We start from the raw sequence: 26,480 nt of genomic DNA, 5'->3' as shown, positions 1-26,480 counted from the left end.
CAGCAATGAAAAAATTTAGATCCTCTTACCAGCTCCAAAAGGACTTTTTTCCAGGTCAAAAAGCTTTCAATCCTATTTATTTCCCTGTGGCACTTACTTCTCCCCCATGTGAAGACCCATATAAGAGCTGGTGGGTAAGCCCTTGCCAGACCCCTGGTAAATATTGCGTGTATTAGACACACTGTTAATTACAGGTGTAATAATATCTTAACTTTCCATGAAATATTTCCAGCAGCTATTGGCCTTGCCAAAAATCTCTCCTTTTACCCTCAGAGATAAAATCAGCAGCAGTTTCAAGGGCACATAGTTAAGATAATTCTAAGAACCAAGATTATAATATTTTACACACTTCTAATTTGGCCTGGTTCAACAGCTCTCTAAGGCAGAAAGTGTAACTATAGCAAATAGCAGAAACAGAACTAATTACTTATTTTAGAATTAATAACTTGCAGGGTAGACTATGAGTCATTTCCTTGCTGAACTAAATGTTTTACTCATCAAATTTGCTCATGGAGTAATTATCTTGAAGACAGGGAGTTTTTTTCCCCAGAACAAGTTTAAAGAGATGTTAATATCTTGTAAGACCAAGTCCCAGATGATTCACTGATAAATCATTACATGCACTTGGAGAATGAAGTTTGTGTAACACAACCATAGCTAACAAACTGCATCACGACAGAGGAAAAGAAAAACAACAGAAAATATTTATTGACAGAATAAGTGCATCATACAATATCTTAACAGAGCAAAGGTTTGCATTTATTTTCTCAAATGGCTTGTCACTTTACACAGTTAAAAATATTCTAAAGTTTTCTGTCAGTCTTGAAAAAGCAAAGAACCTGAAAGAATCCTCAAAGCTACTTCTGGAGATTTTTAATCTAAATGCTCTGACACTTGGAGCAAAAAACTGGTGCAAAAGGGACCAAAATATACTCCCAAATCCTTTGAGATTAGAATGAAATTTTAAGCTTGCAATTTAATAACATTCTTTTTTTCCCCCAGTCATTCTTTAATCCAGGAATTTGTAGATGGAACTATCTGCAATAATCTGTGCTTTAAAATTGGAAGCAGTTGATTAAATTTCTATGGATGCCAAACACAAACAGAAGACACTTGAAAAAATTTATTGCCTAGAATTTCTAGATACATGCAAAAATGGAGCCAACATTTAAATGCCTTAAGTCTGAGATGTTTTGTTTGATTTTTTTTTCCCAGTGGAGAACAGCCTTTACAGGAATCCCAAAAAAAGGGTCAGGTTTGAGAAATATCCCTTACTCACTATACTCTTGGTGATCCAGTGTACTGGGAGGTTCATATTGCCAAGCCTTTTGGTCAGAACACAGATCTGCTGCTTTCCAAGGACCCTGAATGAACAGCAGCATCATCCCTGCGAATTCAGGCATGGATTGTAGATCAGGGTCAAAACTCCTGCCACAGCCTGAGTCCTCTGACAGCCCTTTCCTTGTTGCTGTTGGCTGGGAAGAAAAGCCTTATCTTTAACAGTGAAAAATTGTCATGAAACTTGTGAATTTCACATCTTAATTCATGCAATTAAGCGTCTACCATCTGCCTACTCTTTCTCACAATAGGTGCCTCTGCTACCTTGCAGCCATTTCATCTGTTACTTTGCACACTTTCTTTATCCCTTGCATACCATCTCCATCTTCCTGACCTTCCATACTATCTACTTCTTATTTCTTTCTCTTATTTGCTGTCTGCTGCCAGGTCATCCCTTATCAGCAGAATATAAAAACTCCCCAGCTGCTTCTCCCCTCCACATGTGGACAAGTAATTTTTTTTTTTTTTAATTTAAGTCATATTCATGGTGATTCATACTCCATATAGACACATAAATCTGCAAAATTAAGATGGTAAATCTTAAGGAGTCAAGGAGTTTCTTTAAGCAATTATTAAAACATTGGGTACTCTATACCTCATATAAGAGAAATCATTTTCCTACATAATGTTGTGCTTTTCTTCTTAATTTTTCACACTGCAAATAACCCCCTTGACTTTCACTATGTGTCTCAGAACCTCAGATTAAACACATGCACAAATACCTTGCAGAAGCTGGTCTGTGTGTGTTAATGGTTTGCATATGAGGTTTATCTTTGGCCCTGAAAAAAAACTTAGTTGTTGACTTTATAAATTCCAGTAGCCTTCTAGGAGAAAAGAGATTTGACTGAATTTTTTCCTAAAGCCAGGAATACAGTTAAATAAAAATATCTACTATACAAACTCTTATGGAAAACAATTAGTACTGATGAAAACAAATTATGTGCAGCCTGGTACCTGAGAGATGACAAATCCTTTAGGGAAACATCACAAGGGCTGGCAACTCAGCCTTGCTGCTGGTGTCCTAGACAACAGCAAGATCTGATCTACTGGGATCATATTTTCCTCCTCATATTTTCTCATTGGTAGCTAGATAGTAACTGTAGGTTTTTAAGAAAATCTGAGATGGCAGAGAAATTCTTGTCCCATTTGCAGTGGTGGGTACCAAGAGCTCTATGCAGGACACTAAATTCCTGAGATTCCGTGTAAGTGCTTGATTTATGAACGGTTCCAGGAGTCCCTGTAGTAGGCAGGCACAATGCCTACATAATGGATTTCTCTATTAGACCAAGTGGAATACCAAAATGTTGCCTACCATGCCAAGACAACTGGAAAAAAATTGTGTCTTCTTCTACCTGCATTCCCTGGCCTGAAGGTGCTGACAACACCAAAACTCAGTCAAAACAACCATGGTCTTCAAGCCTGTGTATCTGCATGTGTTTGTGCATGGGCACTGAGACACAGAGGTTTGTTTGTTTGTTTTAAATTAATTTTTATGTTCCTCTGGCCAACCTCTTTAATCTCTTAGTACTACAGAATGAGCGTCTAGTATTTATTCTCTGAAAAGAAAGAGTTTTTATCAACCTGGTATGGAAACCTCAGGTTGTGTCTGAGATATTTACAACCGATGATTATTACAAGACCATTTGGAAACTGACATCAAACATTTTCATTCTTACCTTACTCCCAATTCCCAAAGTGATAAAGAAATAGATTTTATTTCTTCTGAGGAGGAGCACACCTAAATAAGACTCAACAAAACGAGAAATTTACTAAGCCCCCTTATCTTGATCAGATTTGGACCCAAATCAACAATGACAATAATTGTGAAAAAATCCATGGACCTGGGTTGTCTTGTATTAGATTAATGATGTGGCACCTTATTTGTCACAATAACTATGGAAAAAGGCACTTAAGAAAAACATTACAGACCTGTCTAAAGAATACTATAAATCTGTTGCATAGAGTGAGAGTATTAAATACTGGACTGAGGTGATTTAAAATTAATGTCAGCAAAGCCACATGTGTTAATAGAGATGTTAACAATAATAAAAAATAATTAACCCTAAAATCTTAGAGATTTATTTCTAAACTTATTAAAAATTATTATTAGTTTTCTGCAAACAATCACATAAAATAAAATTAAAACATAATAAAGGAAGAAAAGCTGAGTATTCCCTGGAAAGGTTGACATTAAAAGAAATAGTTTTCTTTAAAGTGAGATTTCTTCCAATGAATTAAATATTGTTAGGGTTATGATATGGAAGCAAGTCTTAAATTTTTGTGCTTGGGTAATAACAGGACAAAGTTGCCTGCACATTCAGTGTGTCAGGTTGTATATTTTCAACCATATACCAAAAAAAAAAGGGTTATTTAAAATCATGTTATTTCATCAAAAGATATTACAAGCATGTTTTAAAGATTCAAAAAAAACCCCCAAACATTATTTTAAAATCTTGTATTTTTTTCTCTTGCACAGGAAGAAAAAGTATTTTGGTCAGCATAAATTTATGGTAAAAAAAATTAAATATTACAGTGGTGAATACTCTGAACGTACTGAAACCCAAAAGGTATGATCAGAAAGGCACAGTATCTTTTTATGTTATTAGATTAATGTAGCACCATAAGAATTCTGTGTACTTCAAAATCTTGACATAAAATAAAAGATACAGACTTATATAGCAATCAACAACAGTTTTAAGAAGATGGTTTGTGTTTAAAGGTGTGTAAAAGTCAAGCTCAGTTTGTGTCTTCATTAAATACACGGTTCTGCAAACATATTGAACCAAATTATTTGCTAACTACTGCTGCTATCTAACAAGATACCTTTTATAATGCACAGGATAGTTCTACCATCAGAAGGTGCTATAATTTAATTGGGAGAAATTTTTAGTTAACCCTGTGAATCATGTTGAGGTGGAGTCTGAATATAACATGATTAAAACCACACACTTTGCAAAACAGTATAAAGCCAAACTAAAATATTGATTTCCAACTCCCAGTCTAATACATACTATCCTATCTATGAAGCTGAACTCATATAAAAGTAATTTATAAAAACTGAAGAAATGTTTAGCACCCAGAAGATTTATCATCTGTGAAGCTCCAAATGATTGTCAAGTAGCCACTCCAGGAGTCAGTGACTTCTCCCAAGGGTAAAGCTAAACATTTGACTGGAAACTAAACCTACAGCTCTCCAAATAATAATTGGAAGGCAAATGCTCATGTTTAAGATTCCTATAGCTTCTCTAAGAATGTTTAAATGTGTCTTTTTCTTCCAAACATAGAAACTTTCTTTTTGTTAATTTATCTTTTGTAAGTTTTACTGAGCAATGGAGTGAATGTTTCTTTAAGGTGTAAATCTCAGCTACATAAATTTGGAATTTCCATGGGAGTGTTCCTGCAGCAACCAGAAGAGGAAGTTTTCCAAACTAACAATCATTAACTTCAGTGCTGCTTCTCAACATGGACCTGTGATCTTTAGAGAATGCCAGAATAATGTCTTGTCTCATGCAGTTCTCTGGATCATTCTGCACATACAGGAACATGCTATATGCACAACTTGCATTTGAAGAATTGGAACAGAACCCTGAGAAATGTAAATCCATTGGAAAAAAATATATATTGTTTAATAACACCAGTTTGAGAAGTTTCAACTCTTCCTCTGGGGAAAAAAATGACAAAAAGGTGCAGCCATTTTTTTCCTCACAAATGACTTGAATTTATCACAATGGCAAACATAAATATAGTTTGGGGTTTTAAGTGCGTATCTAGGTTGATTAGAAATATTTTGTCTGACAATTCTAGCCCTCCCCTAGAAATTCAGCATTCCTAAAGTCACCATAGAACTACTTGTGAGCTTTGAGTTCAAGAATGTTCTGGCGTGATGTTCTTTCAGTCACTGTTGCGGTCGCCTTTCACTCTATGGCAGTGAGGGTGCTAAGCAAAACTGAGGCTCGGCTCTCTTCAGCCTTGCGTGCAATTCTCATCATTCCCATGTATCCAGAAGCAAATCTGGGCATATTTGAGAGGAGTAATTCGTACTGCTACATTGTAATCCTGCTGTTCGCCATTGATGTCCACCCACTGATGGCCTGAGTAAACAGCGATGATCTTGCGTTTCCACTTCTTTTTGTTTGGCTCCTTCAGACGGAGATAGATGCCAGATCCTGTGGAGCCAGGCTCAGCATCACAGTACTGATAAAACAGATCATTGGACTCATCAGAAATGCTACAAAATCTATAGACCAGCTGCCCAGACCGATCATTGTCAAAACCTGAGAAGTGGATCATGCTCCCAGGCATCATTTTGATTGTTGGGCTGATTCCCAGCTCCATGTATTTCCTTTTGTGGGGACGCTTGAGCTCAAGAACAGCATAATCATAATCCAGGGCAATATCCCCAGAGACACCCTTAAACCAGCCTTTTGGGATGTGCGTGCTCTTCACCCGGGTCCACTGGAAGGAGGGCACGCCATCTGAGGTCCCTTGCTTCCTCCCAGATCCCCTCTGCTTTCTCTCATCGCCTTTGGATTGTCGCCTTAATTCTGCAGTGACTTTGGGATCCTCTTTGTCCGCAGAAATTTCTCTCCTACTTCTTTTAGCACCTTTGCGTTTCCTGCCGTTGCCTCTGGATTTTGTCTTCATCAGGCCCACCCTGAGTCTTTTGCTGCCCTTAACATAATCCTTGCCATTGTGCAGGCAGTGGGCTGCTGTTAGCACGTGCTTGGGGGAAACGAGAACGCCGCTGCAGCCCGTGGAGATCTTCACGGCTGTGTTGAACGGGAAGTTGGTCATAAACCTCTTGTCATAGATGCTGAACCTACTGTCTGTGCCATATACCTGCCTCTTCCTTCTCAAAGGCCTTCGTGTGGTTGTGTTTGCAGCTGGGTCAGGCACTGCTCCGAGGACATTCACTTCAGTCAGGATCCGCGTGCCGTTTTCAAAAACAGTCTCATAGGATAACAGGCTCTTCAAGTCAGACAAGCTTGGCACTGGCAGTTTTCTTTGACATTCAATTCCACATACACTGTTCAGCTCTAATTTGGTTTTTGCTTCAAATTTAGGGCTGTCAAGCGAGAAAGTTCTTTCCCTCACAATCTGGGGAATCTTCCTTAAGTGCCAAGTAAAATCTTGTTCAGTTTCTGTTCCATTACTGAGACTCAATATAGGTATGAAAATTATGAATAGCAGTAACATGTGCTCCATTTTATTTTTTTCTAAAACAAGAAAGAGAGATTTGAAAATACACTTTGGAAATATATACAGTTATCTTAATATCTACTAAGTATAATCATGCAATTTTAGAACTGACATCAGTGGAACAGAATTCTACAATCTACTTAAAATAGAAATGCCTCAGATATTCCCTGTTTTACCTCTGACTCTTCCAATTGTTTCTAGAAAAATGGATGCAGATAATTCAGCCAGCATCCATGCTGAGTTACATACTGGAAGATGAAAGTGGCTGCGTTTTACCTGTTTTTCCCTCAGTGGGCAGCAGTCTGAGTCATTCCCCTTGGTAGAGCATCCTCGGTTTTTTTATCTCAAAGGTATGCAGTTACATTTCTGTTTCTCTTTTTTATAGCTATATAGTTGAGGGTAGAACACACTTGGAAACCCTCAATGCATTCAAAAGCTGGGATCCAAGCAGAGATGGATAGACAGACTACACTCGTGAGACTTAGGGGCCCTTGGGAAACCAGACCAATTGTGCTCTTTTGTGTAATGTCCAAAACGTGGCTTTAGCTGACTTAAAAGTCAATGATGGTTCTCCACTACCCACCCAGCTGAGAACATGAATCTGCCTGTATGAAAAATGGCACTTTGCTTACTGCTATCCCAAGGAACCAAGGTCTTCTAGGACAGACAGACAAATGAGGAAAGCAGAATGTTGCTGGTGTAGAGGAGTCTCCTGGCTATATATACATGCAGCAAAGCTCAGCTGAGCAGGAGGGACAAGTCTGGTTACTCATCACATGCCTTTTTCAGGATCCCACAAAGGCTGTAGGAACTGAGCTGTCTGTGCCTTATGGTCACATGTGGAATGCCCCACCTAGATGGGGTGATGCACCATACCAACAGCTAATACTTTAAATGGGAAAGACAAAAAGCAGTATTATTCCCATCTCCAGTTGGGAAACATGCAGGAAAAATGTAACATTGTTAGAAGTCTGAGGCAAAGCCAGAAACTGAACCCAGAATTCTTGATTCTGAACTCAAACCATTACTGAAAAGACCATTTTTCTCTTTTGGCAGCATTGATGTCAGTGGCATTATCCAACTACTGGCAGCTGCCACTGGGAAATCTGTGCTCAGTTCCAACATCCTTCATTCCAATTACATGGAAACCTCAGCAGTGAAGAAAGAAAGGGTCTATGATTAAACTTTAAAAGCCAAGCAATTCAAGGATTTGTATGTGGTTAAGCTCTCTGGTTTACATTGCAATAGCAGTGTAGGCCAGGGCAAACACAACCACTTTCCTTAATTTTAGTTTAGAATAGTAAAAGTGGTGATCTCCAGTAAAACAGCCTGGCTACAGGCTAACTGAAGATCTAGCATGAAAAACAGGGGTTCATGGAAAAAGAAGTGGGGAACATCACTTTCAAAGCTGTGCAATGGGCCAGTGACTCCTATGATTTTTGAGGCATCTTTACCCTATAGACATATTTGTCGTCTATAATAAGTATTTTTTTTTTGTTGTTGTTAAGTAAGCACTACAGTTCAACCACAGCTTGTTGCTTCTGATGCCAAGAAGAGAGTGGATTTGTTTTAGCATAGTTTTAACATTTTTCACCTTTTCCAGAATGAAGCACCAACTTTGAGCTGGAGTCCACTTACTAGGATATACATATACATATATATATATATATATATATATATATATATATATATATATATATATATATATACACATATACACCACATTTTACAATAGAAGGAAACCCTTCCTGGCTTTAAAGTAGCTAACTCAGATTTTGGAGAAGATGTGGGGTCTTTCCTAAGACGTCTGGAGATTACAGTGACTCACAGGTCTGAGCTCTGGGGTGTATGTGGTCACATGAAAAGATGACTGAAAGTTTTGAAAGCAGAGCTGGGGAATCACCCCAGGCACAAGATTTTGTAGACGAACACCAGTTGTTCACACCAGTCTAGCTTATTGGTATAGCAGAGATGTGCACATTTAAACATTAACAAAGTTACCTTCAAAGTGTTGGTTCAGTTATTGCTCAATTAGGACTGAATCTAAGGAGGAATTACTATTTTACATATCTGTGGGTTAGAAGGTGTCAAAATAATAAAAAAAAATACTGCAATGAGAACATAAAAATAGCTTCCTGGCCTGACCAAAGGCCTGCCTGTCCTAAAATCCTGTTTCTGACACTGACTAAATGTGTTTGCCTAGGGTAGAAGATAGGGACAGCATCAGTGATAACCAGGTATGCCCCTCCTCCCTCACAGTTTCTTGACTTTCAACCAGTTGTACCTGGTGGACTTTAGAGCAGACGAAGTTTCTGTAGTGTAAGGAAACCTTAGTTAATTTCTCTTCCACAGTTTGACAGTCTTCCCTTGAATACGTATAGAATTTTCTAGCCATAATGTTCTGCATTCAGGAGTCACACAGCTTAACTACATGTTGTATGAGGAAGCATCTCCTTGTCTTTGTTTCCAGCCTGTCACAAACTAGCATGGTTTGAGGATAAATAATGTGGTATTCATGTAGAAAAGATGGTTTAAATTTGCTTCACCCTAATATAGCTGCTGAAGAAGAGAGTTCTAATATCAGGTTTGAGAATGACTTTTCTATTTTTCCCTAGAATATTCCTCCCTTTCTCAGTTTTTCATAAAGGTCTGGATATCTGATACTCCTCTGTAGCTGAACTTTGTGAGCCCTAAGGAAAATTCAGTCACTAACTGCTTGTTCACATAGAAAGTCTGGGTTGATGTCATTCCACTGTGACGGCTCATGTCTTCCCAGATGATCTCATACCTAAGTTTATAGAGAAGTCCATTTTTTTCTCTCTGCTTTATAGAGAGACCTTCTGCAAGGGTGGAGTACTATGGCTCCTTCTGCTACTCTTTAGAAAGGAAAAAAAAAAGTCAAAGCACAGAACCTTCCATAGATGCCTTGGAGCCCTCCATTTGAAACACGACACTCAAGTGCTCACTGCTTACAAAGGCAGTCTTGGAAGCCAAGATTTTCTTCATTTATAATGATCCACTTGTCACTGGGAATGAACTAACTACACTTCAGGATAACTGGAAGCAGTTCAAGGAACTTGATAAACATGGAAATTCTCATTACAGACCAGAGCAGTGGTTCTGCTAGGCAGATTTGTCATTTGCAGCCACGCATTTGAGATCTGTTTACTAACCCCATCTCTACAGTTTAGAAGGGACCAGCTCCAAGCAAGGGCAATGTCAGCATTTGCCATGGCCCAGCACAGGCTGCTGGCCAGAGGGAAACACAGGGCTCCTCTTGCCAGGTGATGAGGATACAAATGTGTAGATGGGTGCAAAGACAGCTTTGCAGGGTGGGAGAAAGGGAGAGAGAATACAGCCTCCAGGGGAAGGAGGAAATGCCTTGAGAAGGCTTCAAGTTGATTGCAAAGAAAAAACCTTCAATTACCCATTCTCCACACTTCCTCCACACCCTAAGGTGCTCTGCCCTCTCCTTTCCTTCACTCTTTCCCATACAGATTTTGGGTTGGCTTACAGTAACTGGAATCCTTGAGTCAGCTCTTTAAGGTATGATGAATTATTTGTGAGAAAACAAAATGGAAATCAGAAGAGAGATATTCCCAGCTATATGAAAATGTTGAAATTCTTTCTTCAGTTTCCAAACTCAGCTGATAACTTTGGTGTCATTCCAGCTGCCAGACATATCCGTACAAGTAAAACTATTTTTAGTTCTTTCAATTTCTTGCTTTCCACATTAAACCTTTCTGCATCCACAGGCAAAAAAACCCCTAATTTTTGAGGATATCCTTCAAATATTTTGTCCTACTTTACTCCAACTGAATGCACGTCAGGAAAAGGCTTATAATCAAGCCAAACTAGAATAGGTTTCACTTCAGGCTATCACGGAAGAAATTCTCATGCCAGTGTAGTTCAGACAGAAGAAAAATTCATTCCAGCTTCCTGACAGTGTTTTATCTTGATCTATTTAGTGCAGCCTCTACCGTGCAGTTTCCTTCTTCTTATAGGAAAGTCGACACATTTCAAACTAATCTTACACAATTTTAAATCCAATTTCTAAGCCCTAAAATAACAGAGACTGCTATAGTAACCATCTCCTTTAACTGCTTTTGGCCTTATTCTTGAAATGACCTGAAAGTTGGAATTCATAGTTCTACTCTGACAAAGCAAAATAAAGAACAAATTTTTGATATCTCACACTCCCTGGAAGAAACCATTGCCATAAACTTATCCACCACTGCTCTCCCTGCCCTCCTCCAGGTGCGCTCACTCTGTACAGTGGTGTATGGATATTGTCCTCCTCTCTGATTCGCGAAAAAAAACCCCGACTACGGCTCCTGTCTCTTGCAAAAATTTAGTCAGCTTCAATACTCATAGAAAGAACTAATTTTACACGGCAAGCGTGACAGCTCGTTTCTGAAATCCCACGGGCGGGGGAAATGAAGGACCGCGAGTAAGCGGCGCAGCGCCCGCCGCGGCCGCGGGGCGGCGCTCCCGGAGCACCGGCAGCGCCTCCGCGCCCGGCTCCAGCTCCGCGCCCGGCTCCAGCCTCGCACCCGGCTCCAGCCCCGCACCCGGCTCCAGCTCCGCACCCGGCTCCGGCTCCGCGCCCGGCTCCGGCCCCGCGCCCGGCTCCACCTCCGCGCCCGGCTCCGGCCCCGCGCCCGGCTCCAGCTCCGCACCCGGATCCAGCTCCGCGCCCGGCTCCAGCCCCGCGCCCGGCTCCGGCTCCGCACCCGCGCCCCTCCCGCGCCCGGGATCCTCTCCCGCCCCTCCCGCGCCCGGGATCCTCTCCCGCCCCTCACGCCGCCGGGATCCTCTCCCGCCCCTCACGCCGCCGGGATCCTCTCCGCGCTCCGCCGCCCTTCCCACCCCTGGGATCCTCTCCGCGCCCCTCCCGCCGCCGGGATCTTCTCCGCGCCCGCCGCCCCGGCCAGTGCCCTGCTGCTGAGCGGCTCCGGGAGTCCAGCCCTGCCAGCCGGGCACAGACCGGGAACCGGCCGGAGGAGCGGCGGGGACGGGAGGGCTTTGCTGGGATGGCCGCCTCTCCTCTGCCCTCTCCGCTCCTGTGTGTTCGCGTGTGAGAGCCCAGGGCTGTCCTGGAAGAAGAGGAGGATTTGGGGAGTAAGGCTTTATCTCTCCTGAGGCATTCCCTGGTCCTGCTTTCCTCGAGAGGCTCTGCTTCTCCACGCCTGACCCGAAGGAGTTTTCCCCCTCTACAAAGCCTGCAAGTTAAATACCTTGGCACGGCTCTTTTATTTTTGCTATTCCAAGATAAATCTGTTTCCAGCAGTGACGAATCTGGATGAAATTAGTGTCAATTCCAGAGGAGCGCGGAGATGGTAGCGCTAACACTGAGGGGATGAATCGGAATTAAAGGAGTTTGTTTTGAAGGGTGAAGAGGCTCCTTGCCTGCTCCCCGCAGAAGGCACAAAGAGACAAACCCCCGAAAACCCAATAAATATGCCCCTTGCTGCAGTCTTGTTAAGCCGTCTTGTGAAACCGGCTTCAAATGTGGAAAAAAAAAAAAAAAAAAAAGGACCAGATAAACGCGTGGCGTTTTAGTCCTATCAAAAATATATCCATCAGGCTAAAGAGGCAGGAACTTTACACAAAACATCTCAGCTGCCAAGCTCAAGGTACTGACATCGCTCAGCCCCATCATTTTTTAAAAACAACCCGCGTAGGAAGAATGACATCGCAAAACTATCGCCTTGCAGACGGTGGTTCCCTCGCAGTGCCCGGTCCCAGCTCAGCCCCCATCCCCAGCTCCGCTCCTGCCCGCCCAGGTCTCTGGGAGCTGCCCCTTCCCCAGAGCCGAGGCCGGGAAGGCTCGTGGTCCTACCTGGCACCCGCGGGACGGACGGAGGGCAGGGCGGCCGCAGCCCCGGGGCTCGGGCTCCCGGCTCCCCGCTCCGCGCCGCTCGTCCGCCGCCCAGCGCCCGCGGCTACTGAGGACGGGGCGGGGGGAGCGGCCAGGTCTTCCCAGGCGGGGGAGGGGATGGAAAAAAGAAAAAAAAAAAAAAAAAAAAAAAAAAAAGGAAAGGAAAAAAAAGAAAAAGAAGTCGAGAGGGAGGAAGCCGAGGGGGAGGGCCGAGGGGAGCGGAGGCAGATCTCGGTGTCTCCTCGGATGGGAAGGGAGGAGGATAAGGGGCTCTGCCTGCGGAGCGGGGAGGCGCATCGCCCCGGCCGCGGCTCCTCTGGGCGCGGGGCCCGCACGGGACGGGGCGGGAGAGGCGGCCGGGCCGGGGTGGCCAGCGGGGACAAGCGGGCAGGAGGAGGAGGGAGCCCGTCCCAAGGGAAGGGCAGCGGGGCTCGCACCGTCCGCTCCACCTGTGGCGGGGACAGCCGCTGCCCCTGCCCGCCGGAGCGTCCCGCAGAAGGCGAGGAGCGGGGAATGGCGTTCCCACGGACCGCGGCCTGCCCGCTCCTCCCTGCCCTCGCCCGTCTCCCAGCCCCGCTCCTCTGGAGCGCCTTGCTCCTCAGGGACCTTCCCTGCCCCTCCTCTGGACCATTCCCGCTCGTCTAGGCCCCAGAGGCCAGGTGAGAAGCACCTTCCTCCTTTCCTCATCTCTCCTTGGCTTCCTCCTTTCCCTCAGTGTTTCTGTGGTCTCTCCTCCCCAGGCAGAAGGCTTCGTGTGGAGGTCTCTCCTCCCTGGATCACCCCCTGGCACTAGAACAGGGCCCTCCCCAAAGCTGCCCACTGCCACGCAGATGCACAAGGTGAAAAGGGCCCTCACTAAGCAGTTCTGCTAGGGCTTAACTCAAGCACTTCCATTGAGTTCATCTGCTGAAAACTCATTTCATGCTAAATGAAGGCCCATTGATTTGCCAAAACCAGCAGGAAATTTGTGGCATTGCTGGAGATCAGAGTGAGATCTCCAGAGTGCTGCTTCGTTGTTTTAATCATAGGCATGTCCTTCCTTTAAAAATCTTAACTTCAAAAACTTAGTGGAACCAAATTTTTAAACAGGTTAGAAATAAGGCTTTGACCAGCAAACTGCAGCCTGCAGTTTCATTTTGAAGACAGAGGCTTATTTCTTCAAAATTTAGATTTCATTTGCAGTTCTGGGTTTGTTGTTCTTTATGCACACAACTTAAAAACAAAGCAAAATAGTAATAATATAATAATATTTCATGTGCCAGAGAAAGTGACCTGAAGAATTACCAAAGTAATTAACAAGGCAAGACAGAAATGGAGGCAAAGTGGTAAAGTTTTACAAACAATATATTGAACACAAGAGCTTCCACACTGGCTGAGACCAAGGGCTTTGCTAGACCAATATTGACTTGCATTACTGAAGGCAGTAGTTCCCTCCAGCACCTTCACTGCCACCAATATTTCAGACTCAGATTTTATGAGGCAGGTGCAGTTTCTATGATCTTAGTAACCTTCACTGGATTTCTCTGTTGGGTCCTTGCCCATCTTCCCTTTAACCTACATGGATCTGTAGTATCTACAACTTGCTTTAGTAACAAGTTCTCCAGGTCAAACATATCTTTGTGCAAAATTTTGCCTCTTTTAGTGTCTTATCAACCTGCTATCTTCATTTGATACTCACTAGTTCTTTATCATATATTCCTCTCCCACCCTGAAGAATTCTATTAAAGTTAGCTGAGCTTTACATCAAAAACGTTTCTGTTTTCCATCCTATTGCTGAAGTTCAGGGACAAGAAAAGCATCTGAAGGAAGATGCAGCCAAACACTTCTTGGCAGTGGCAAGTAGAAAACAAGGAGCAACAGCTTACTTGGATTGGGCAGCTGTGTTGCGCTACAACTGCAGCTAGGGAGGTTCAAACTGGTCATGGGGAAAAATTTCTTCACCAAAAGGAATATGCAACACTGGAACGAATGACCCAGGCAGGTTGTGGGATCACCATCCTTGGTGATTTCCAACACTCAGATAAACAAAGCCACAGCTGATCTGATCTAGTGTTGGCAGTGGTCCTGCTTCAAGGCAAAGGTTGAGCTGGGTGACCTGCAGAGGTCCCTCTCAACCAATATTTCTACGATTCTTTACCTACACAGAAGATGCAAGCAAAATATGGATTTTTGTGGCAAAAATTTATTATTTGTTTTGCTCTTGGCTGATTTCTTAATACTTACTAGTGTTTTTAAAATTCATTTTAATTTTTCATCTGGTGATGACCAGGCTGATGTTCCCATAGGGCCATTTTCATAATTCCAGGACTCTTTCCTGAAAAGAAATGACCAGATCAGATCCTGCCATTTCATACCTGAAGTAAGGGCCCTTTTCCTCTTGTGCAGCGCTTTGCATCTACATTGACCTCCGCTGTAATTTTATTGCTTGGTGACTCCCATAAACTTTCCTGCACAAAACCAAGGTTGTCTCATCTTTATTGACCAAAATAATAGCCTCATCAGGCTTTGTTCCTGACTGCTCATCTCTTTTCCAGACCATTTATGAATATGCTGCATAGTGCAGCACAAAGCAGGTTGTTATTGGTAAACTATCATCCCTTGAAAAGCTGATCCCCCTTATCTTGTACTTTCTTCCCTGTTTTTCAGAAAATATGGATGGCACAAGTTCATTTCTGTTTGTTGAGCTCTGGGTGTTGGGATCAGTGTGCTTTCGACCCATCAGCCCCCTCCCTCCTGATTTTGTAATCTAAATTTCAAATTTAAATTATTTTAAACCATTTTTTCTTTAATTCTGTGTCATGGTTTAACACTGGTCAGTACTTAACCCCCTCACAGGTTCTCACTCACTCACTCACTCACTCACTCACTCACTCACTCACTCACTCTCCCCATCACAGTGGGATAGGGAAGAGAATCAGAAAAAGTTAAAATCCATAGATTGAAATAACAACATTTTAATAATGGAAATAAAGTAGGACACTATGGGAACAATAACCCTAACAATATTCAGACTAAAAAAAAACCAACAGAGGTAGCAAAAAAAAAAAAAAACCAAACAAAAAAAAACCCCTAAAAACCCCCAAAAAAACAAACCCCCCACACACAAAAAAACCTAAAACAAACAAAAACAAAAACCAACAACAACAAAAAAAGAGGAATAAACCTCCAGAAAGACAAGTGATGCAAAATACAATTTTTCACCACCCACTGACTGAAGCCCAGCCCAGCCCTGAGCAGTGATCTGTGCCTCCAGGCCAACTCCCTCATTTATACACTGGCCATGACATTCCCAGGGTATGGCATATCCCTTTGGCCAGCTCAGCTGAGCTGTCCTGGCCGTGCTCCCTCCTGGCTTCTTGTGCCCTTCCTCACTGGCAGAGCAGGAGACACTGGAAAGTCCTTGACTCAGGGTAAGCACTGCTGAGGCACAAATAAAACATCAGTGTGTTATCAACATTGTTCTCGTACGACATCTAAAACACAGCACTGGACCAGCTACCAGGAAGAAAATTATCTCTATCCTAGTCAAAATTAGGATGCCTGTTTCATTAATATTTTCTTTCTCATAATAAGAAGATTATACAATAAGTATAATTCTTTATAAATAATGAGAGATTTTTAAAATTAATTATCACATTAAAATTTTATTCAAAATATAGTTTGCAGAAGATGTATCTAATGTATATTTCAGAGTACTGATTCTTCAAAAATACACTGTATGGTAGGGCTGTAAAAATATAATTGTTGGAAAATTTCCAGCATGCTAATTTTATCCTTCAGAAGTAATTTTATCTCATCAAAAGATTAGTGAACCCTTTTGGTATTTTTATACGTTCCAAAAATAAGTTTGAGATCATATACTAACTGAGATGTTCACTTGCAACTTTGAAAGGATGATACCTAAAATTAAAAAAACTCAGAAGTTAGAGGAAAAAATAAAACCAAATCTGCATTAACATCAAGAATGCACTAGCTTCTATCAAAATTCTTCTTGCATATCCACAAAGAATACAAAGTAAAAACCCCCATCAGATTTATAGCATGGGTTTGAGTGAATTCACAGAACCTTTGTATTCTTATCTTGGGCTAAATAATGCACAAAATGGATTACAAAATATTTCCAAGTAAGATTCTCTCACCTTTTTTTTTTTTTTTCAGGTAGAAATCTGAGATAAGAGCTTCAACTTTCCCTGCGGGGAACATGCACTAAGCGTGGATGTAGTGGCTGGGCAGCTGCTCCTGGAATGTCATTTGGCCCTGCGGTGCTGGATGAACACGTGGGCCTTGCACACATCCAAAAATGTTTGATCACAGCAGCAACATGCCTTGTCTGCAACCTCTGAATTGTACTCCTTGTACTGCACCTACCCACAAAATATTCTTTCACCCGTGAATTAAGGGAAGACAGGCAGTGCAACTCAGGAAAACTGAAACAAGGTTCATGGATGTAAAAAAGAATGCAAATGCCTATAACCAAGTTAAAAGTTGTTGTATTAGCCACAAGAAGTCAGCTTTAATCTCTTCCCTTTTCTCCTCAGTTCTTCTCCTACTTGTGCATACATGTACCCACATGCTTTATTCCAAAACTAATAATTACTTGGATAGTGCAGGTAACTCCCTTTTCTCCATACTTTAATTCTCAAGTTGAAGCTTGAGCACTTGTGGGTACTCTTCCAGCTCAGCTGATATATGTTTCTCTTCCTTTCTACTTTGTTTATCCCAGGCAGATTTTTGGTCCCAGACTATTTTTGGTGAGTTTTAACTCTTTTCCAATTCCCAAACTCTAAACTTGGGGTAACTCATTGGCTCGTGATGAATGGACGTGAGATATTTCCTACTGCTTTCAGAACAAAGGGATGTGAAATACAATGGATATTTCTTACAGGATCACGAATAGTCTCCATGGTAGTGTCTTTTCTGTGGCAGCCTGTTGCCACAGAGGCCCTTTTGTTTTGTGGACCAGTGGGGTTGGTTATTGTGCTGTTCAGAGGTGCCTGTGACACAGTGCTGACCGGTTAGACTGAAACCCTGAATGAAACAGGCCTCTGTTAGAGACCCTGCCTTTGAGAACTTGAAAAAGACGCAAAAACTGCAATACATCGCGTAATTGTTTAACAGCGCACACAATGGGGACAGAGAGGATGACAAACAGCACTGCTAGCTCTCCTGAAATGCTGAAATTCAGGAGAATTCTGCATAGACCTTGCAGTACAGCGAGGTATCCACTTAGGTGTACAAAATACTGTGGTGCCAGACACATGGAGGTTAGCAACCAGTGCACTGTCATCAGCACAGGAATTACAGATGACAAAACGGAGGGATGTGAAAGTTGAGGTGTCTAATTGTGATCTGATTTTCACAATATGTGTTTAGGAGCTAGTTATATGGGGAAGTAATAGACATGAAAAAAGCCTCACTTTGTTGTAGTGCAAACAGATGAAGTCCCATTTCTGAGTTAAAACTGTGTCAAGGTTGTTATCAAATCAAGCAGATACACCAAGCTCTGAGCAACCTGGTCCAGTGAAAGGTGTCCTTGTCCACAGCAGTGAGGTTGGAACAAGATCATTTTTAAGGTCCCTTCCAACATAGGCTGTTCTATGATTTTATGGTTTTTTCTTCAGTGAGGCAGCAAGCAAAAATAAATGTGGTTCTGCCTCAGTATGTGACCCACAGGAGAGAAGCTCTTCTAACAGTGCAGAAAGTAAGTTAGTTAATATCCCAGTCACCACCCAGCTCCTAACTTTTAGCACATTTTTATGTCCCTCTAGAGCAGCAGTTGAAAATTAAGCTGGACAGGCTCACTGTTCTAACATTTGTGCACTTAGTAGAAAAGCAGAGTCAATTACTCACTCATCATCACTTAACAAACTGCATATTTCTGCATATTTTAGAACCTACAGTTCTTACCTGATGTGTATCATCCTGGAAATTATTTACATATATATATAATGTGCACTTTACATCTATATATATGTAATGTTCACTTTATAAATAGACATATAGATATATATGTAAAGTGAACATTTTCCTCAAGGAAAATTTCCACAAGAAATTTTCCTTGAGGAAAATGTTCACTTTACAGATGTGTCAGTTGGCAAATATTTTTATGCATGCAATGTGCTGGCAGGTTGCAGGCAGGTACTGTTAAGGAAAAAAATCCAACCCACACCATTTTTGTGAGCATACTGCTTTGAAGGAAATAGTTTCCTTCGACTGGCATTCCCATTGCACAGCCCATCAGCAACTTTGCTGGAAATTTAGTGAATTACAGATGCTAATGCAGCATACCATGGTATGGATAAATGACATATTGGTGTGAGGAGAAAAGAAGTGCATGAACAAAGGCTCTGAGAAGCTTTGGAAGAAACCCCAAATTTGCCTGGCTAAAGCCAGATATTCATCTTCTCCTCAAGCCTCTAAACTCCTATAATGGAAACAGCATACCACAGAGGAAAGTTAATAGAGTGACATTGACATGTTAGATAAAATTAGATTTTAGCTACCTTCAGCATGATCGACCCAAGAGAGGGGAAAGAGAATCCAGGGAAAGATGAACTGGCAAGGGACATGGCACCTAATCTCACCCTTCAAACCAGCAGAGGGTGAGTGGCAGTGAAATGCACATCTTAAAAATTCTTAGAAATCAGAGGAATCAACAGCTATATATTACTGGAAAAAACGTGGCATTCAGCATAAAACTGAGTTCCCAACAGAATATTCAACTTTCAAACAGAATATTGAAGCAGTATTCCTCTAGAAGAATGGACAAAGTAGGGAAATTTGGAGTAATAGAAATTGCATAAAAAAATTAAAAAGGGGATATTTGCCTTAATTAATGGATATTATGGGATGCAGTCTTTATTGTCAGTGTTAGCTGAAGGTGATCATAAACTATTTACTGCCATTGTAAACATGCCCAGGAGAGTACAAGACTAATTTTTCAACTATGGCTGCATTAATTTAAAATGAATACAAACCTGAGAGGGAAAAGCACACTTATAAAGGACCACATTCCAGAATGTTATTCCATCACAAGGATTTTTTTTTTTAATTCTTAGTAAAATGTAGGTATCCAGTCAGATCAGAAGAAAACATGGTGACACTGTTTAAAAATTCCATTAACAAGCTTGAAATAGCTGGAAGATTCTGCTAAAATTATTAACAGTGTAATACTAATAATGGTGGAAAAGTTAAGATTTCACTTTAGACTTCAAACTTAATCTTCCACTGGAATGAACACGGGCATTTTATACCTCTCAGAGCCACAATTACTGGTGGGAAAACAACATTATATTGATTGCCAAAACCTGGTGAATATGGCACCAGGGTTGCTAAGTATCCCTTGTTGCCACCCTCTGAAAAGGCACGGAAAAGACCAAACAGCACCCAGGACATGTTTTTAATGAAATCTGCCATCTTCTGTTTTCACCTCGTGTAGTTGTCTCCTGTGCCTTCCTGTTCATTCACGTGTTCTCACCTGTGACCACCCCTGTGTTTGGCAGGACTGGGTCACGTTGGTAGCAGAGGGAGAGCACAGCTGCAGCTAAAGAAAAGGGAATCTTTGTTGTGGGTGATACCGGAGATGGAAGTGATCACTCATAACCATCCCTCTTGGATCACAAAGCCTCTGCATATTTCAGATAGTTTTAAAGCTGTCTGTAGGTTTTGAGTTTGGTGGTGGAATCATTTCCACATGCTAACAGCCCAGTAAATAGTTCAACCAGGAGAGGGAAAGCAGAAATGCCTCGCCCTCATCAGACACCCCTTTGCACTTTCTCAGTACGGGATTCTGCAGTAGCATTTGAAGAGAATCACATCTCCTGAGTGTTATTCCAACTGTTCTAGTGCCCTAAGGATTTCTGGAGATCAAGAGGATACAGGCAGAAGTACCCTCAAAAGCAACGCATAGATAAACAGCAATATCTATTAAGGGATGATTTTGTCTTTTTTTTTTTTCCTAAGTCTGACCTAAATTTGAATTTTATCTTAGTAAAGACATGTCCTAAGTCTGTCTAGTGACCTTTCACTGTCATTCATGACACGCCCAGGTTCAGGAAAGATGCATCCTCACGCAGTCACAAAAAGACTCAGTGCAGTCTCTCTCAAAAGAGCAGTACTTTGACAAAGGAAAGACAGAAGAAGGAAAATACAGCATGCATATTTTTCCTCTGTGGTAGGCAAATTAACAAAATTTGTTAACTTCTCTGACAAATTAAAAAGAAAAAAAGACAGATGACAGAAAGTAGAAAATACGTTATAGTTTTATTTTTCTGATAGTGCTTGGGAAAACTGTAAATTTGGGCATAAGTCTGAAGGATAGTTTGAAAAGCAAGAGCTGAATTAACCATGATAAAAGCTGAAGTTTTCTTGGGAAAAAGTTCTGCTTCTGTGCATTCCTGCCTCACAATTCTCTAGCAGATTGTTTCAGCTATAGCACAATAGAGCAAGAAATGTAAGCAGTGCAGAGCAGAACACCACTAGCACCTGGAAGTAGATTGAATCAGACCAATACTTTCAGAGGGATCAGCAAATCAAAAGTAGCATATTGGTTTATTTATTATCCCAGAATACCTGCACTTATTTTGAATGGCTCTTTGAATTAGATGTACTAGAGAGTGCATCTTCAGTGACATCTTCAACAATTCTACAAATTGTTTGATACCAATATCATATTCATCCCTATTAATTTATTTGGTCTTCTTGCTGGTGCAACTAATAAGGTAAGGGAGACAAACCCAAAGCTCAAAGTAAGATGGTGAAAAGGGTTCTTTTTCACTTCACTTTGTAGCAGGTCTCAAGAGAGAAAAACAATGGTGGGGATTCAATAGCCACATAGATTCTCCTCCTCTACCCATTACAATTTTTTCTTCTGATTAACTCTCTAAACCACAGTCTCCTTGCAGAGTGTAACAACACTAAAACAAAACAGATGTGAGAAGATTGACTTTAGAATGAATTTCATGCAAGTTAAAATAAATGGAAAGTTATAGCTCCAACTTGTAATGGAAAACTGATACTCTTCAGAATTATCACCCATCCACATACTTCTGCTCAGACAAGATTTTTAAACTAAAAACTACATGTGACTCAGTTACCAACTCCTCCTTAGCTGTGTGTTTTGTCAAAACTCCCTAAGAAGGGGTTTGCCTGCATCTTGTATTTCTACAAACCTCACCATGCTTGCAGGAGAGGCTAACAATTGCATACATTCAGATTATTACCAGAAATTGTGGGACTGCTCACGTTATAATACTTCCCCACCACAGCAAGCATAAGCTAAGTGTCTTCACCTGTGGCTTATGGTTCCCCATTTTCTACTCATTAAGGTGCTGCTTGTTATCATGATGCCAACTCCTCTCACTGCCTGTAACATCATCCAGTGCTTTCCACACATTGTGTTGGAGCAAACACCTCGCCTGGTGGTGTTCACCTGCTTCTGCTGTTGGCTCTCTTCATTTCACTTCAAAAGAAGTTTCTCTTTTACTTCATAAGGCCCCTTCAAATGCTTCCTTAAAGCTCTCCCTTTCTGTAACAGACAAAGAATACTTATCACATTTAGGCTATTGATGAGCCAAAACCAACCAAAACCAATAATGCAGAGCATCATTATTTTATTATCTCTTTCTACTCTCCTTTCTGTCTGTATGCCATTTACAATATATATCAGCAGATGACTGTAGACTCCTGGTTTGAAATGGAGATTACATAAGAAATTATAGCACAAATAATAGATTAATTTTTGCAGCATGAGATGAAATACATGTGCACATGTATTACTTCAGTTGTCGCAATACAGGTTTTGGAAGAAATCTAAATATATGTAGTTGCTCTGCTTGTGCCATTACCTGCTCTGTTTTAATCACAATTACTGTTAGCACGCGGTTGCTGCAACAGCTCTGCACTTCCACTTGAAAATCCTGGGTTTAGCAATTCATGAACTGCATCTAAAAATATATCCTCGTTTGAAAACTGGCATTCAAGCTACAGTCTTCAATCAGTTTCTGTTTAAGCATATTAAGGTAGTTCAGCAGCTTTATCTCAGAGCACAAAAGATACCTTGGTTCCAGAAAGCATTGTATTTTCCCATGTTCAGAACTGTTCATGATATTGTTCTGTATTTCAATTATCTCTGAGCTTTTAAAAAAAGAGAGTTCATTTACAGTGTATCAGCTTTGTACTTCCTTATGCTTTGACAGTCAGTGCTGAGTAAAAGTAGGAAGCCACCATTTGTAGTCACATGAATTAGAAAAATAACAGTAGCATGCCAGAAATATTTGGAAATAGCTGGTCCCTTGATTTCCTTTGGAAATAAATGCTGAAGAATACATGCCTGATTTAAACACTTACTACAGAACAAAATGACTTTGGCCTTCCAAGTTAAATAAGCAGCCAGCCAGCAGAAAGGCTTCCCAGTTGCTAACTGCACAATAAAAGGGAGTTCTCTAGGATAATATAAAACTCTTCCAGAGAATGAAGGTCCCAAGTTACTTAAAACTTCTTCAATCTCAATTGTAATTCCTTGTTCCAGTTATTTACCCCTTTTTCTCAAACCCAGGAAGATTTTACTCCAGCCTGTGGTGGACTGTTTGAACTTCAGAATGGCTGAGCAAAGTTACAGAGTTGTCAGTGACTCCATCAACTCTTCTGCACTTTTCCTGCAAGATCTGTCAAACTGCAGGGGAGGAATTAAAAAGGAAAGGCCCAGTCGGGCTGACTTGGGATTTTGCACGTGACCAGAGATTTCAATATGTCAAAATTTTCAACTGATCATACTGTTTACTTAAGGACTAATTTGCATTGCTTCCTGGAACCTGTTAAAGGTCCGAATGGGGATGTGGCAGCTACCAATATTTAGGAAGGGGCATGTGCCCTCTGTAAACCTCATAAATGTAATAGCCACTGAAGTTCATTCAGCAATTCATTCAAGCATTCCAAAATGTGTGGTTACACAGGCCTAGAATAGCATAACCACTGTTCTCTTAGCTTAACTATTCACAGATATGAAGTGTTGCTCACAATACATACGTGTACTTTTGCCTTCTGCCAAATAATGCAAGCATATGCTGTCTGTAAGGATGCCAAGTGCATAACTTACTAGTTATTTGATTTATTTGAGTATCCCGTGGCAAAAAAATGTATTATTTATGTACTAAAATGGGTGATGTAAAAGTAAAGAAGCAAAAGTAATGGGTCAAATTTCCAGACAAAATTCACTACAAATTATTTTCAAATTATGTGTACAAGCAGAGCCCATCAAAAATATAATTATGTGTGCAAATGTCTTGAGTGGAGGTCATACCAGCTTCTGCATAGGAAAGTTCCCCTAGGGAGGTAGACTACTCATCTGGATTATTAACTGGGCTCAGGAAGCCAAGATTTTTAAACAACAGTTGTTAGTGATTTAATAATACATGAATATGACTCTGAGGTTAAAAACTAAAGCACAGAAAATAAAATCCTAGGGGAATAAGATATAACTAATGGGAAAATTCACTGTCTTTGAATTTTTCTTTACATTATCATGGTCATGCTTTGTTGACTTCTGCAAATTGCATTGCTGCTTAGAAGCATTATTATCTTAACTCTAATATTTTAGAATATTTTCGGTTAAGAGTTTCTTGAATGGAGTTAATTAGAAAAATATTATGGTATTCCCATGGTGTGATCCGGATTCATTCCTTACTTCTTTATTCTTCCACTTGCCAGAAAGAATGGGAAACACTGCACTCAGTTCCACTGAATCAGCTCTTTTCTGTAAAACATACAGAATCATGACTGGTGAGTCTCATTTATTAATTCTAGAATGAGTCTTTTTTGAGATGACTACAGGAAAATTTCTCCTTATATGAAATATTTGTATTTTCCTTCAACAAAAGATTTTTAAAATTCTAAGACATAATTCTCAAAAGATATAATTATTAATTAGCATTGTAAATTACTAAAAGTGTGAAAAGTGTGAAATACTTTAAATTAAAACCGGATAAAGGTTTTAATTTGTAGAGTGAGCCAAGCTTATATACCTCTGTTAATTTATGTAGTTTTTATTTTTCAATTCTGCTATCCAAGGAACAAATCAGTTCTGCTAATATTTGGAGAAGTCAAATTCCATTGTTTTGCAAGAAGCAAACATTACAAAACTGAAATTATTGCTTAGACTTGAAGTCCTAAAAATGTCAGTTGTCTATGTGGAAATTAAGACCATTTTAAAAATCAAGGTTTTAACTAATTTTGATTCAAAACATCAGTGGGCTAAAAATATGACATGGTTTAGTCACAATTCAAAAAATGCTAATCAAATCACTGCAGTTAAAAGAACAAAGATTTACCCTGTTAATAGAAAATTAATTTGGTTCAGACAAAACCTTATTATTCTTCTTTCATTCCTAGCACATAACAGTGAGATTCAAACTGTTGGCAGAGACCTTTCTCCCCATGTTGATTTTAGTCCCTAGTTACAGTTATTAGCTAAAGCCCTAAAATCAATTTAGCTAGTCTTAAATAGCTTCCTGGATTTCATATGCAGTGCTATTACACAATTGCAAAATTAAGTTTTGTGCTTTGTAATTCTGAAGTCAATCCAATCCATCTCACAGGATGGAGACCCCACAACAGAACCCACTGGGCTTTCAAAATCCCTCACCCCTGGCTCCTCTTTAAAGTATTTTACTTGATGAATCTCTTATTGTGTTTGATGAAATGTCAGCAAGTTTCAGGAATTGCTGATTGATAAAAAGAGTTATCAGGGCCTTATCTAAAGGCAGAATAATTTCATAAAGATCAAACAGAGATTTTCATTTCTCCTGAAGGTAGGAAAGTAGTTAGAGAAAGTCCTGTAGAGGATAATTTTTGTGCGATAGTCACAACTGCTGTCATATGGTAGAAAAGGTGAAAAACAGAGTCTAGGACTGTCTCTACGGAAAAAAAAGACGCTTATTTTAAATAAATAGGTGATAGCCATATGGTCTACTCTGGGTATTAATTCCCAATTTAGGCATTCACAAGCTTACAGAAACAGCTGCAAGCCTCATTGTTGAGACTTTAATTCAGCCCAAAGCATCCCTGAACATGCTGGAAATCAGCTGAACAAACCCACAACTAGTAGCCCTATCACAGCACCAGGCATAGTTGCTAAGGGAGAATATATGAAGCTTCATTAATTTTTACTCTGCATTGTTTATACCCATTCAATAAGAAAGAACTAATAGCAAGAATCTGATTTTACATTCAATTGACCTAAGCTCCACACAATATAAACCCATTAAAACATATGCCAAGGAAAAATTGCCATTTGAGCTATTTCTCTCACAGCCCATTGTTATAATAGCTCTCATTTTTTTCCAGTGCATTATTTACAAATTAAATTGCACACAGATTGGCATCATGATAGTATTAACAACATAGAGTATGAGCCCACAAAATTTATATAGCTAGTAAGTAATAAATTGCAGTTTGCATAAAAATTTTAAAATAACTGAATCAATACTACCATAATGGGTTTCTTAAAAAAGAACATAATAAAATAATTGTGTGAAGAAGCATTTATTTAAAAATGAATGACCTATCTTGCCTCATTTTGTTGACTGTTTTTGTAACACCTTAATGCATTCAGTGTATCAATATCAATGTAAGGAATAAGTGCTAAAAATGAGATGCCTTACTATTGCTGTTGTTGTTCATTCTGCTCTTTGTTCTAAGTCAACTATTTTAGTTAAACTAAACCTTCAGACCAACCTTTAACCTGATACGTGTCCATTTGTTTATTGATTTCAGTTGAGACAGGACCAGGGTAAAAGTAATTGCAAATTATTTTCTTCCGTGCGTTCCAGGGATCCAATTTGGATTTCTTTCTGAAAGACTTAGATGTAAGTTACTTCAAAGCTTTCACTACCTCTGACTCAAAATGTCTGTATCTTTCCCCAAGTTAATTGTCTTTCTATGATTTTTCTCCAGAAACTGTATTTAGCAATGGAGGAAAAAAAGCAACTCAGTCTACAAGCTCACAATGTTCTGTAGCTTTGTCCACTCCACCTGTTTTAAGGTGAGATGCTTTTTGTTTCTAGGA

The 26,480-nt window shown here is 40.5% G+C and overlaps 1 protein-coding gene and 1 long non-coding RNA gene across 3 annotated transcripts; both read right to left on the bottom strand.

Annotated features, from left to right (window-relative positions):
• Nucleotides 1-681: 681 nt before the first annotated feature.
• Nucleotides 682-12,514, bottom strand: PRSS35 (serine protease 35). Of its 2 annotated transcripts, none has more exons than XM_064412548.1 (2): nt 12,380-12,514; nt 682-6,554 (listed from the first exon to the last, which is right to left on the bottom strand). In XM_064412548.1, the coding sequence occupies exon 2, from the start codon at nt 6,541-6,543 to the stop codon at nt 5,302-5,304; it is 1,242 nt and encodes a 413-aa protein (XP_064268618.1). In that variant the 5' UTR covers nt 6,544-6,554; nt 12,380-12,514; the 3' UTR covers nt 682-5,301. The 2 variants fall into 2 exon arrangements, with proteins under 2 accessions (XP_064268618.1, XP_064268619.1); XM_064412549.1 differs by lacking the exon at nt 12,380-12,514 and adding an exon at nt 11,775-11,922.
• A 7,853-nt stretch (nt 12,515-20,367) lies between these two features.
• On the bottom strand, nt 20,368-26,266 carry LOC135296336 (uncharacterized). The gene is made up of 3 exons (XR_010358401.1): nt 26,150-26,266; nt 24,102-24,170; nt 20,368-21,944 (listed from the first exon to the last, which is right to left on the bottom strand). It is a non-coding gene; the product is annotated as an uncharacterized LOC135296336 (long non-coding RNA).
• Between the last annotated feature and the right edge of the window lie 214 nt (nt 26,267-26,480).

Source organism: Passer domesticus, chromosome 3 (assembly GCF_036417665.1).
Source record: "Passer domesticus isolate bPasDom1 chromosome 3, bPasDom1.hap1, whole genome shotgun sequence".
Lineage (NCBI taxonomy): Eukaryota > Metazoa > Chordata > Aves > Passeriformes > Passeridae > Passer > Passer domesticus.
The sequence above is the reverse complement of the archived record's forward strand: the minus strand, read 5'-3'. Positions and strand labels throughout refer to the sequence as shown.